This window comes from Ranitomeya imitator, chromosome 3 (genome assembly GCF_032444005.1).
Source record: "Ranitomeya imitator isolate aRanImi1 chromosome 3, aRanImi1.pri, whole genome shotgun sequence".
Classification (NCBI taxonomy): domain Eukaryota; kingdom Metazoa; phylum Chordata; class Amphibia; order Anura; family Dendrobatidae; genus Ranitomeya; species Ranitomeya imitator.
The window spans coordinates 615,148,173-615,162,665 of NC_091284.1; the positions used below are offsets into that span (position 1 = coordinate 615,148,173).

The following is a 14,493-nucleotide window of genomic DNA, read 5'->3' on the forward strand; positions in this document are numbered from 1 at the left end:
TTCCGTGGGCTGTGCAATATACTCTGTGGCCTGTGCTATATACTATGTGGCTGGGCAATATACTCCGCGGCCTGTGCTATATACTACGTGGGCTGTGCAATATACTACGTGGCTGTGCAATATACTACGTGGCTGTGCAATATATTACGTGGCTGTGCAATATACTACGTGGCTGTGCAATATACTATGTGGCTGTGTAATATACTACGTGGCTGTGCTATAGACTACGTGGTCATGCATATTCTAGAATACCCGATGCGTTAGAATTGGGCCACCATCTAGTTGCCTTATAATCTGGCTGTATTAACGAGACACATTAGAGACTGGATTCATGGAACAAGTTGTTTCTCAAACACTCTGTTGGAGAGGGAATTAGCGGCCCCAAATAACCTGCAGATGCTCTTACATTTCAGATTCGGGGAATTGCCATCTCATGTCAAACATAGTGTCATTCTTCCCATAGGCAAGAAATCGGGGATCTACTGAATATCAATGAGGGAAGGATACTTACTTGGCAAGAATTCTCAGAGAAGTATAACATGAGAGATCAGCAATATTGTAAATTCTATGTTGTCAATGCAATATTGTTACTATAGCTCAGTGGTAAAGGTTTTTGGGAGAGCGGAAAGGAAAGGGGATTTTGATTCCTTGATAGGATATGGCCTAGGAGTATAATGTTTATCCACATTGCACCAAAAAAAAAAATCGAACACAAACTCTTTCTTCGACGACTCCCGAGTTATTTATCCATTGGAATAAAACGCTGAGACTGAGACGAGGGGTAAAATTCTGGCAGGATGGGATAAAGTCATTGAAGCAATGATCAGCGAACAACTGAGAGAAATGCAGTATAAATTGATGCATAACGCTATACAGTGGGTACAGAAAGTATTCAGACCTCTTTAAATTTTTCAGTCTATTTCATTGCAGCCATTTGGTAAATTCAAAAAAGTTCATTTTTTTTCTCATTAATGTACACTCTGCACCCCATCTTGACTGAAAAAAAAACCGAAATGTAGAAATTTTGGCAAATTTATTAAAAAAGAAAAACTGAAATATCACATGGTCATAAGTCTTTCAGCCACTTTGCTCAGAATTGATTAGAAGCACCCTTTTGAGCTAGTAAAGCCATGAGTCTTCTTGGGAATGTGTTGTGAATTCTGTGGCAGAGCTCCCTCCTGTGGTCACAAGTGGTACTTCGGCTGATTCTCTCTGGGAGCTTCCGTTTGTGGAGGAAAGTGGTACTGCGGCTTCTGAGTTTCCTCCCTCAGGTGATCTGGTGAGGTCGTTAGGTGCTTCTCTACTTAACTCCACCTAATGCTTTGATCCATGCTTCCTGTCAATGTTCCAGTGTTGGACTTGTTTTTCCCTGGATCATTCCTGTGGCCTGCTGCTCTGCATAGCTAAGTTCTTCTTTGCTATTTGTTTGCTATTTTTTCTGTCCAGCTTGTCTAATTGTTTTGCTGGAAGCTCTGGGACGCGAAGGGTGTACCTCCGTGCCGTTAGTTCGGTACGGAGGGTCTTTTTGCCCCCTTTGCGTGGTTTTCTTTAGGGTTTTGTGTAGACCACAAAGTTATCTTTCCTATCCTCGCTCTGTTAAGAAAGTCGGGCCTCACTTTGCTGAATCTATTTCATCCCTACGTTTGTGTTTTCATCTTAACTCACAGTCATTATATGTGGGGGGCTGCCTTTTCCTTTGGGGTATTTCTCTGAGGCAAGGTAGGCTTATTTTCTATCTTCAGGCTAGTTAGTTTCTCAGGCTGTGCCTAATTGCATAGGCAGAGTTAGGCGCAATCCACGGCTGCCTCTAGTGTTGTTTGGAGAGGATTAGGGATTGCGGTCTGCAGAGTTCCCACGTCTCAGAGCTCGTTCTATTATTTTGGGTTATTGTCAGATCACTGTATGTGCTCTGACCGCTATGTCCATTGTGATACTGAATTGCCTATCACAACAGTACAGGAAGCCCAAAGTGCTAATGATTCTCAATAGAGGGAAAAAAGAAGTTCTGAGACCATTTTTTTTTCTTTGCACTGTGTTTTGCCTTTTTTTCCCCTAGACATTTGGGTGGTTCAGGACACAGGTGTAGCAATGGACATTAAAGGTCTGTCTTCATGTGTGGATCAGCTCACGGCAAGAGTTCAAAATATTCAAGATTTTGTGGTTCAGAATTCTTTGTTAGAACCGAGAATTCCTTTTCCAGATTTGTTTTTTGGAGATAGAACTAAATTTCTGAGTTTCAAAAATAATTGTAAACTATTTCTGGCTTTGAAACCTCGCTCCTCTGGTGACCCAGTTCAACAGGTTAGGATCGTCATTTCTTTTTTGCGTGGCGACCCTCAGGACTGGGCATTTTCTCTTGCGTCAGGAGATCCTGCATTAAGTAATATCGATGCGTTTTTCCTGGCGCTTGGATTGCTGTACGATGAGCCTAATTCAGTGGATCAGGCAGAAAAAAATTTGCTGGCTCTTGGTCAGGCTCAGGATGAGATAGAGGTATATTGTCAGAAATTTAGAAAGTGGTCCGTGCTCACTCAATGGAATGAATCTGCGCTGGCAGCTATATTCAGAAAGGGTCTCTCTGAAGCCCTTAAGGATGTCATGGTGGGATTTCCTATGCCTGCTGGTTTGAATGAGTCTATGTCTTTGGCCATTCAGATCGGTCGACGCTTGCGTGAGCGTAAATCTGTGCACCATTTGGCGGTATTACCTGAGATTAAGGAATTAAAACATAACCTTTATTAGGTACGAAGTAAAATACTCAAAAACAACAAATAATGTCACCCCAAAACAAACGAAAATATAATGGTATTAAATGATGTAACCTGTCAGGTAAGACATCACTTATGGGTGATACCAATATAGACTAATAGTGAGGACAGTCATAATAAATTGTAAAATATACTGCCCCACATTCTCAAGATACCTCTAGTGAATGACAAAAGCACGTAAATGCAAAAAATGTTCAGCCAGGTAACCTTGTGTGTATAGGTATTGGCAGGTATCAGAAAAATAAATGCGCGGGAGGGGGGTAAGACAAATACGGTAGAAATCATATACAGTACCAATATTTAAAACAGGAATGATCTCACCAATTGCCGTGACTCAGGTCAGTGTAGCCCATGGTTCGCTGAGAAGGAAAAATCCATGAAGCAGCGATGTAAGGAGACAATACCCTGTCGATCCCTAAGAGGGCTAACCAAAAGCCTATATCCCCAAACTCCCGCCCTTACAAGGGCAGTCCACAGCTACCCCTGAGCAAAAATCATGCCCTGCACTCTCCCTGTAAGAATGTCCCGACGCGTTTCTTCGCAGGCCGTATCATCAGGGGACTTGCCTGCCTGGGAGCTAAAGTGCACGAGTGCTATGATAGAGGACAAAGGAACCTGCCACCCTCCATGTTACTCTGAGTAACTCGTGCACTTTAGCTCCCAGGCAGGCAAGTCCCCTGATGATACGGCCTGCGAAGAAACGCGTCGGGACATTCTTACAGGGAGAGTGCAGGGCATGATTTTTGCTCAGGGGTAGCTGTGGACTGCCCTTGTAAGGGCGGGAGTTTGGGGATATAGGCTTTTGGTTAGCCCTCTTAGGGATCGACAGGGTATTGTCTCCTTACATCGCTGCTTCATGGATTTTTCCTTCTCAGCGAACCATGGGCTACACTGACCTGAGTCACGGCAATTGGTGAGATCATTCCTGTTTTAAATATTGGTACTGTATATGATTTCTACCGTATTTGTCTTACCCCCCTCCCGCGCATTTATTTTTCTGATACCTGCCAATACCTATACACACAAGGTTACCTGGCTGAACATTTTTTGCATTTACGTGCTTTTGTCATTCACTAGAGGTATCTTGAGAATGTGGGGCAGTATATTTTACAATTTATTATGACTGTCCTCACTATTAGTCTATATTGGTATCACCCATAAGTGATGTCTTACCTGACAGGTTACATCATTTAATACCATTATATTTTCGTTTGTTTTGGGGTGACATTATTTGTTGTTTTTGAGTATTTTACTTCGTACCTAATAAAGGTTATGTTTTAATTCCTACTATAGCTGTGTTCCTATTACATTGGTGGGATTCTGTCGGATTTTTCCAAATAGACTGATTTAGTTTTGCTTTTTTCACATTACCTGAGATTAAACCTGAGCCTATGCAGTGCGATAGGACTATGACCAGAGTTGAACGGCAAGAACACAGACGTCTGAATGGGCTGTGTTTCTACTGCGGTGATTCCACTCATGCTATCTCTGATTGTCCTAAGCGCACTAAGCGGTTCGCTAGGTCTGCCACCATTGGTACAGTACAGTCAAAATTTCTTCTATCCGTTACCTTGATCTGCTCTTTGTCATCGTATTCTGTCATGGCGTTTGTGGATTCAGGCGCTGCCCTGAATTTGATGGACTTGGAATATGCTAAGCGTTGTGGGTTTTTCTTGGAGCCCTTGCAGTGTCCTATTCCATTGAGAGGAATTGATGCTACGCCTTTGGCCAAGAATAAGCCTCAATACTGGACCCAGCGGACCATGTGCATGGCTCCTGCACATCAGGAGGTTATTCGCTTTCTGGTGTTGCATAATCTGCATGATGTGGTCGTGTTGGGGTTGCCATGGCTACAAGCCCATAATCCAGTATTGGATTGGAAATCCATGTCGGTGTCCAGCTGGGGTTGTCAGGGGGTACATGGTGATGTTCCATTTCTGTCAATTTCGTCATCCACCCCTTCTGAGGTTCCAGAGTTCTTGTCTGATTACCAGGATGTATTTGATGAGCCCAAGTCCGATGCCCTACCTCCGCACAGGGATTGTGATTGTGCTATCAATTTGATTCCTGGTAGTAAATTCCCAAAAGGTCAACTGTTTAATTTATCCGTGCCTGAGCACACCGCTATGCGCAGTTATGTGAAGGAATCCCTGGAGAAGGGGCATATTTGCCCGTCATTGTCGCCATTAGGAGCAGGGTTCTTTTTTGTAGCCAAGAAGGATGGTTCGCTGAGACCTTGTATAGATTACCGCCTTCTTAATAAGATCACTGTTAAATTTCAGTACCCCTTGCCATTGTTATCTGATTTGTTTGCTCGGATTAAGGGGGCTAGTTGGTTCACCAAGATAGATCTTCGTGGTGCGTATAATCTGGTGCGAATCAGGCAAGGCGATGAATGGAAAACTGCATTTAATACGACCGAGGGTCATTTTGAGTATCTGGTGATGCCATTTGGACTTGCCAATGCTCCATCAGTGTTTCAGTCCTTTATGCATGACATCTTCCGAGAGTACCTGGATAAATTCCTGATTGTGTACTTGGATGACATTTTGATCTTCTCGGATGATTGGGAGTCTCATGTGAAGCAGGTCAGAACGGTTTTTCAGGTCCTGCGTGCTAATTCTTTGTTTGTGAAGGGATCAAAGTGTCTCTTTGGTGTGCAGAAGGTTTCATTTTTGGGGTTCATCTTTTCCCCTTCTACTATCGAGATGGATCCGGTTAAGGTCCAAGCCATCTATGATTGGACTCAGCCGACATCTCTGAAAAGTCTGCAAAAGTTCCTGGGCTTTGCTAATTTTTATCGTCACTTCATCTGCAATTTTTCTAGTATTGCCAAACCATTGACCGATTTGACCAAGAAGGGTGCTGATTTGGTCAATTGGTCTTCTGCTGCTGTGGAAGCTTTTCAAGAGTTGAAGCGTCGTTTTTCTTCTGCCCCTGTGTTGTGTCAACCAGATGTTTCTCTTCCGTTCCAGGTCGAGGTTGATACTTCTGAGATTGGAGCAGGGGCTGTTTTGTCGCAGAGAGGTTCTGATTGCTCAGTGATGAAACCATGCACTTTTTTTTCCAGGAAGTTTTCGCCTGCTGAGCGAAATTATGATGTGGGCAACCGAGAGTTGCTGGCCATGAAGTGGGCATTCGAGGAGTGGCGTCATTGGCTTGAAGGAGCTAAGCATCGCGTGGTGGTATTGACTGATCATAAGAACTTGACTTATCTCGAGTCTGCTAAGCGTTTGAATCCTAGACAGGCTCGTTGGTCGCTGTTTTTTGCCCGTTTTGACTTTGTGATTTCGTACCTTCCGGGCTCTAAAAATGTGAAGGAGGATGCTCTGTCTAGGAGTTTTGTGCCCGACTCTCCGGGTTTATCTGAGCCGGCGGGTATCCCCAAGGAAGGAGTAATTGTGTCTGCCATCTCCCCTGATTTGCGGCGGGTGCTGCAAAAATTTCAGGCTAATAAACCTGATTGTTGTCCAGCGGAGAAACTGTTTGTCCCTGATAGGTGGACGAATAAAGTTATCTCTGAGGTTCATTGTTCGGTGTTGGCTGGTCATCCTGGAATCTTTGGTACCAGAGAGTTAGTGGCTAGATCCTTTTGGTGGCCATCTCTGTCGCGGGATGTGCGTGTTTTTGTGCAGTCCTGTGGGATTTGTGCTCGGGCTAAGCCCTGCTGTTCTCGTGCCAGTGGGTTGCTTTTGCCCTTGCCGATCCCGAAGAGGCCTTGGACACATATCTCTATGGATTTTATTTCAGATCTTCCCGTTTCTTAAAAGATTTCAGTCATTTGGGTGGTCTGTGATCACTTTTCTAAGATGGTCCATCTGGTACCCTTGTCTAAATTGCCTTCCTCCTCTGATTTGGTGCCATTGTTCTTCCAGCATGTGGTTCGTTTGCATGGCATTCCAGAGAATATCGTTTCTGACAGAGGTTCCCAGTTTGTTTCGAGGTTTTGGCGAGCCTTTTGTGGTAGGCTGGGCATTGACTTGTCTTTTTCCTCGGCTTTCCATCCTCAGACTAATGGCCAGACCGAACGAACCAATCAGACCTTGGAAACATATCTGAGATGCTTTGTTTCTGCTGATCAGGATGACTGGGTGTCCTTTTTGCCTTTGGCTGAGTTCGCCCTTAATAATCGGGCCAGCTCGGCTACCTTGGTTTCGCCATTTTTCTGCAATTCTGGGTTCCATCCTCGTTTCTCTTCAGGACAGGTTGAGTCTTCGGACTGTCCTGGTGTGGATACTGTGGTGGACAGGTTGCAGCAGATTTGGACTCATGTAGTGGACAATTTGACCTTGTCCCAGGAGAAGGCTCAACGTTTCGCTAATCGTAGACGCCGTGTGGGTCCCCGACTTCGTGTTGGGGATCTGGTTTGGTTATCTTCTCGTCATATTCCTATGAAGGTTTCCTCTCCTAAGTTTAAACCTCGTTTCATTGGTCCGTATAGGATTTCTGAGGTTCTTAATCCTGTGTCTTTTCGTCTGACCCTCCCAGATTCTTTTTCCATACATAACGTATTCCATAGGTCATTGTTGCGGAGATACGTGGCACCTATGGTTCCATCTGTTGACCCTCCTGCCCCGGTTTTGGTGGAGGGGGAATTGGAGTATATTGTGGAGAAGATTTTGGATTCTCGTGTTTCAAGACGGAAACTCCAGTATCTGGTTAAATGGAAGGGTTATGCTCAGGAAGATAATTCCTGGGTTTTTGCCTCTGATGTCCATGCTCCCGATCTTGTTCGTGCCTTTCATGTGGCTCATCCTGGTCGGCCTGGGGGCTCTGGTGAGGGTTCGGTGACCCCTCCTCAAGGGGGGGGTACTTTTGTGAATTCTGTGGCAGAGCTCCCTCCTGTGGTCACAAGTGGTACTTCGGCTGATTCTCTCTGGGAGCTTCCGTTTGTGGAGGAAAGTGGTACTGCGGCTTCTGAGTTTCCTCGCTCAGGTGATCTGGTGAGGTCGTTAGGTGCTTCTCTACTTAACTCCACCTAATGCTTTGATCCATGCTTCCTGTCAATGTTCCAGTGTTGGACTTGTTTTTCCCTGGATCATTCCTGTGGCCTGCTGCTCTGCATAGCTAAGTTCTTCTTTGCTATTTGTTTGCTATTTTTTCTGTCCAGTTTGTCTAATTGTTTTGCTGGAAGCTCTGGGACGCGAAGGGTGTACCTCCGTGCCGTTAGTTCGGTACGGAGGGTCTTTTTGCCCCCTTTGCGTGGTTTTCTTTAGGGTTTTGTGTAGACCGCAAAGTTATCTTTCCTATCCTCGCTCTGTTAAGAAAGTCTTGCCTCACTTTGCTGAATCTATTTCATCCCTACGTTTGTGTTTTCATCTTAACTCACAGTCATTATATGTGGGGGGCTGCCTTTTCCTTTGGGGTATTTCTCTGAGGTAAGGTAGGCTTATTTTCTATCTTCAGGCTAGTTAGTTTCTCAGGCTGTGCCGAGTTGCATAGGCAGAGTTAGGCGCAATCCACGGCTGCCTCTAGTGTTGTTTGGAGAGGATTAGGGATTGCGGTCTGCAGAGTTCCCACGTCTCAGAGCTCGTTCTATTATTTTGGGTTATTGTCAGATCACTGTATGTGCTCTGACCGCTATGTCCATTGTGATACTGAATTGCCTATCACAACAGGAATGATACAAGTTTTTCACACCTGGATTTGGGGATCCTCTGCCATTCTTCCTTGCAGATCCTCTCCAGTTCCATCAGGTCGGATGGTGAACGTTGGTGGACAGCCATTGTCAGGTCTCTTCAGAGATGCTCAATTGGGTTTAGGTCAGGGCTCTGGCTGGGCCAGTCAAGAATGGTCACAGAGTTGTTCTGAAGCCACTCTTTTGTTATTTTAGCTGTGTGCTTAGGGTCATTGTCTTCTTGGAAGGTGAACCTTCGACCAAGTCTGAGGTCCAGAGCACTCTGGAAGAGGTTTTCATCCAAGATATATCTCTTTACTTGGCCGTATTCCTTCAAAGGCAACCAGTCGTCCTGTCCCTGCAGCTGAAAAACACCCCCATAGCATGATGCTGCCACCACCATGTTTCACTGTTGGGATTGTATTGGGCAGGTAATGAGCAATGCCTTGTTTTCTCCACACATACCACTTAAAATTATCACAAAAAACATCTATGTTCATATCATCAGACCAGATAATCTTATTTCTCATAGTCTGGGAGTCCTTCATGTGTTTTTTAGAAACCTCTATGTGGGCTTTTATATGTCTTGCACTGAGGAGAGGCTTCCGTCGGGCCACTCTGCCATAAAGGCCCGACTGGTGGAGGGCTGCAGTGATAGTTGACTTTGTGGAACTTTCTCCCAACTACCTACTGCATCTCTGGAGCTCAGCCACGGTGATCTTGTTTACGTCTCACCAAAGCTCTTCTCCCACGATTGCTCAGTTTGGCTGGACGGCCAGGTCTAGGAAGACTTCTGATGGTCCCAAACTTCTTCCATTTAAAGATTATGGAGGCCATTGTGCTCTTAGGAACCTTGAGTACTGTAGAAATTCTGTTGTAACCTTGGCCAGATCTGTGCCTTGCCACAATTCTGTCTCTGAGCTCCTTGGCCAGTTCCTTTGACCTCATGATTCTCATTTGGTCTGACATGCACTGTGAGCTGTGAGGTCTTATATAGACAAGTGTGTGCCTTTCCAAATCAAGTCCTATCAGTTTAATTAAACACAGTTGGCCTCCAATGAAGAAGTAGAACCATCTCAAGGAGGATCACAAGGAAATGGACAGCATGTGACTTAAATATAAGTGTCTGAGCAAAGGGTCTGAATACTTATGACCATGTGATATTTCAGTTTTTCTTTAATAAATTTGCAAAAAATTCTACATTTCTGAGGTTTTTTTTAGTCGAGATGGGGTGCAGAGTGTACATTAATGGGATAAAATGAACTTTTTTGAATTTACCAAATCGCTGCAATGAAACAAAGAGTGAAAAATTTAAAGGGGTCTGAATACTTAACGTACCCACTGTATATGCCTTTAATTTCTCATACAAAGAAGCTCCAGCACACTATTTAAGGAAATGCCCTAAATGCAATTTACTTAAAGCAAATCTATTCCACGGTATTTGGGAATGTCCATTTATCCAAGTGGTTTGCGAAAAGTCTCTTTTATATATAGACAAAGTATGGAAAATAAAATCCCCAAATCCCCCCAGGCATGTCTATTCCATTACAATGAAACAGAACAGCGAGAAGGCAGTGACAGAATACTATCTATCCAGATAATACATGTAGCTCTATTGGTGGTCAAAAAATAATACTTAGAAACCGGCTGAAGAAAGAGACACCCCTTCTATCCGATTTAACCAGTACCTTAAAGACGTTATTAATGTATGATAAACTTGAGACAGAAAGACACAAAGAAAAGTCAACAAATAAATTCTTTAACAAATGGAGAACTTTCACTGGGTATAGCTATACACCGCTAGAAATGTCATCACACCTCATGGAATAACATGGAGGAAATCAAAGGTACAATTGGTATACTAAAAATATAATGGTCAGACACAAGCATATATTAACCCTTGCACAGACCCATGTGGGATATTTTGATTAAACATGCGTAAATATATAAAAAAAAAATTGCTGTTTCTTTTCCCTCACCTGCTATGGTTATAATGAGTTAAAGATTGGAAAATTTAATAGGTTAAACTTAATTGTTATGGCAAGAAAGAAAATGATGGGAGGTTTTTGACATTTATGTATAATGATGTGGATTGGTGTACTGGTTGCATTAGTGCATGTCTTGAAACACGTATGAACATAACTTGTTTGATTTGTCAAATTTGTCATCAAATAAAGATTGTTATATAAAAAAAAGGAATTTGAACATGCCCAAGCCACATGGCCCTTGATGAGGAGTTGTCGCGGCCCCCATACAAATTAGACTGTCAGAACACGTTGATATCGGCAGTGTCTGTCGACATTAGGCTAATGCCACAGTTGCTTCTCAAGGTGTACATACTACAGTGTCAGCTGTAGCAGAAGACGGCCACACATACGCACAGTACAATTTCTGACTCTTGCAGGACCTTACTTTTTGCCTCCTATCTGCACATTTTGTACTAAAGGTTCACATAACTATAATGTAAAGGTGATGAAAAGAATGAAGTAAAACAAAATAACAGCTCTAGGGCTGAAATCAATAAAATAAATGCCAAATATGTTCAGAGGATCTCATGTTCATAAAATATTTCCATTGGGCGGTGATCTGACAAGGTTTAGTAGCACTTGTTTACATGTAAAAGAAGAAAACGCTACCAATTCAAATACCCCAGTGATAACAGAAAGTCGACTTGTGACGCAGTAACTTCTTACATTTTCTAAGGGATCACCGCCAATAGCATTCTTGTTTCTTAAAATTAAAGGGACACACAATTTTGTTAAATCTTTGATGGGCCATTTCAGAAGGCAACTCCAGTCAAAATGCATAATCCAGGATTCCAATATCTTGTCCTAGTTTTACACTTGTTTTATAACTTTAGACTTGATATCTCATGTTCTTTAATGGGTGAAATTGCAAAGTGTAATGGTAAATAGATATGCAATTTACTTCCTATTATAAATCCTCATTAATGGAAAGATATTTAATACTATGTACTGCCCCCTGCTAGTTATCGTCACAGTTTATCAGTGGCGGGCAGTATTCCTAGGAAAGGTGGGCAACACTTACAATCACTTTGCTATGGAGCTGTAAGCGTTACTCTGAAGCTGGATGCTGCCACTGTGCTCTTAAAATGTGTTCATATATAAATGGTAGATCCACAACAGAAAACCTGAAAATGTAGGTACCAGGTACTTTAACTGTACGAGTTATGTTACACTTTTATGGTGAACCTGAGGGTAGATTTAAAGGGAACCTGTCACCCCCAAAATGGAAGTTGAGCTAAGCCCACCGCCATCAGGGGCTTATCTACAGCATTCTGTAATGCTGTAGATAAGCCCCCAATGTAACCTGAAAGATGAGAAAAAGAGATTAGTTTATACTCACCTGGGCGAGCGGTCCGATCCGATGGGCGTCGCAGTCCAGTCCGGGGTCTCCCATCTTCACACGATGACGTCCTCTTCTTGTCTTCACGCTGCGACTCCGGCACAGGTGTACTTTGTCTGCCCTGTTGAGGGCAGAGCAAAGTACTGCAGTGCGCAGGTGCCGGGAAAGGGGGTGACAGGTTCCCTATAAATGGCTTGTCCGGGCCTATTATATTGATGGACTATCCTTAGGATAGGTCATCAATATCTAATCTACCGGACACTCCTGCCGATCAGCTGTTCCCGATGCTGGTGGCGGCCGGATGTGCTGAGTTGCGGAGCTGCACAACACAGCTCCATCACTGGAATAGTGGCCGCAGCCAGGTACTGCACATTCGATCCCTATTCGAATCACCCGTGATGGAGCTATGCAGTTATGCAACTCAGCAGGCACTGGAAGGAGGTGACTGACAGATATGCCAGGTGTCGGATCAAATATTGATGACCAATCCTAAGGATAGGCCATTAATATAAAAGCCTCGAACAAACCCTTTACAGTATTTGTACTTCATTAACTCAAAATTTGTACCTAAAATTCATTTAAATCAACATACTGTATATCTAAAGTAGCATTTACCTAATTTATATCATGGAAACAACCTGATTTTTTCCCAAAATAATTGAGAGACTATTGAAAGTTCAATCATATTCCTAACATCATTAAATAGAATATTTATGTGGTATATGTAAAAGTTCGCTGTACTTTCAGAATATATCATCTCCATTGACAATGTGATAACCCACAAAGAACTGTATTTCAAAGTGAAATTGTCTTAACCCTGAGTAGCCACTCTAGTGTATGCACCATAGGTCCCCATATACCTCGCTGTCCACTGCCTGTTGTCAAATCCGTTCCTAGCAGTGAAGATACTGAGACTGAGCACAAAAAGTAGCGATGGATCTATGTCGTTTTGCCTTTGCAGAGAGGCACACTTTTGGTCCAGAGCAGGCAATACAGGATGGAAAGGGAGGTAAAGGAGGAGCCAGCTCCTATGGTGCTGACAGAATGCTGATGATAAAGAATCACTCACTCAAAACAAGTAAATGGCAAATTACAAAGCATGAGAATCTCCCTGGACATATTAGATTGGTATGTGGTATTAGACGCAGTCTTAGTGTACAAGGACATGTACATTTCATCGATGCATACAAAAGCAATGTAATTCTAGTAATAGTGAACCCCCCAATGTATTTTCTCCAATGAACATCAAACTTCTAATAAGGTTTACCATATAAACCTGAAAAATAGAAAAATACCAGTAACTAAATCTTGCAAAAGGGTTTACTATAGGCACCCTTTTACGTTAGGTACATGAAGTACCATCATTGTTCTTTAAAGGGGTCATTAATATATTGCGGTCTTACTGAACTACAGTGAACAGTAATATAGTCAGAATTATTTTTTACAAGTTCCAAAATCGTTTACTAATTTCACACTATAAAGCTTGAAGTGTAGAAGAACAGTGGATTTGGAGACTATTGTATTCATATTTTTAGGGCTGAAGAAACCTAAGCTCCATACTACACAAGAAGAACCTAAAATTCCAGACAGGTACAGCATGTTGTCAGATGTGTTTTATGACCGTATGTCCATAGCATGAAGCCCATGAGGTGACCTGTGCATCCACAGCCAGCTTCATCAGGGAAACAGGAACAAGAGGCAAAGGTGATATCTACTGCTACAATCACAGTTTTATCTGATCTCTATCTTCAGCATAATAAACAGTGATGGGAAGATTTAGTGGGAAGGGATGGGAAGGTAGTGGCATCAGTCACTACCGACATAGTGACGGATTGACGGATCCGTCACAATTGTTGAGAAAACGGTTCTAACGGATCCGTTTTTTTGACGGATCCGTTACTTGGGGGTTGTCTGGGAAAAGTATCTACTTTTTGGAGCATGCGCAATTGAAAAAACGGATTGGGGCGACGGATCCGCTGAAAAAACGGTTGCGGCGGATCCATCGCCCATAGGCGGCCATTCTATGGAATGGCGGACGCAACAGATCCGTCGCGATCCGCCATTTCGGCGTTGACAAAAAACGTTTCAATGTCCGTCTATTTTCAGAAAACGTCCGCCAAATCTCGACGGATCCGTCGCATGGCGGATGGAACGGACGACCATCCGCCACAATCCGTCGCTAATGCAAAAAAAAAAAAAATGGCGGATCCGCTATTTGAGGAAAATGGCGGTTTTTGACTGACGCCAAAAGACTGAAGAGTGAAAGAGGCCTTAGTTGTCATTTGAGAACATGTGAAATTCAGGCCAGCAAAATCTATTTTCAGTTACTACATGCATAAAAAGGCTACAACCCCGGCAGGTAATATATTGATAATATTAGTGTCTCTGGAAATCAAAGAGTTAAAAGCCGAATCAGATAAAAATGTCATGAGTAAGAAAGATCTTTTTTAAAGATGTTTTGTAAATATCAGCTATGGGATTGCACAAGCGATCTATAGCTAAAGTTGAGACTGTTACACAATGACTGTTGCTTGATGGAAGATTGTATTGTGCTTCATTTCCATCACATATGACCTCAATCAGAAGAACTCAACAGAGGTGTGAATGGGCAGCACAGGCAAAAATATATTACTGTAAAAAGCATAAAATATACCTCTTGATGATTGAGAAGTTGCTCCAAATCTGCCGCCATTTGGTTTTTGACACGAAGTAGAGAAGATTTTTCTCTATTTATCTTACTGA

General features: G+C 43.0%; 1 protein-coding gene across 2 annotated transcripts in view; it reads right to left on the reverse strand.

The window, feature by feature from the left end:
* PIBF1 (progesterone immunomodulatory binding factor 1) overlaps positions 1-14,493 on the reverse strand; it is a 378,979-nt gene that overhangs the window by 35,261 nt on the left and 329,225 nt on the right. Inside the window, exon 16 of one of the 2 annotated variants that reach the window (XM_069758136.1) lies at positions 14,405-14,489. The exons of the other annotated variant lie outside the window; for it this stretch is intronic. Coding sequence (XP_069614237.1) covers positions 14,405-14,489 — 85 coding nt within the window. The remainder of the gene's footprint in view (positions 1-14,404; positions 14,490-14,493) is intronic. 2 annotated transcript variants of the gene reach the window in all.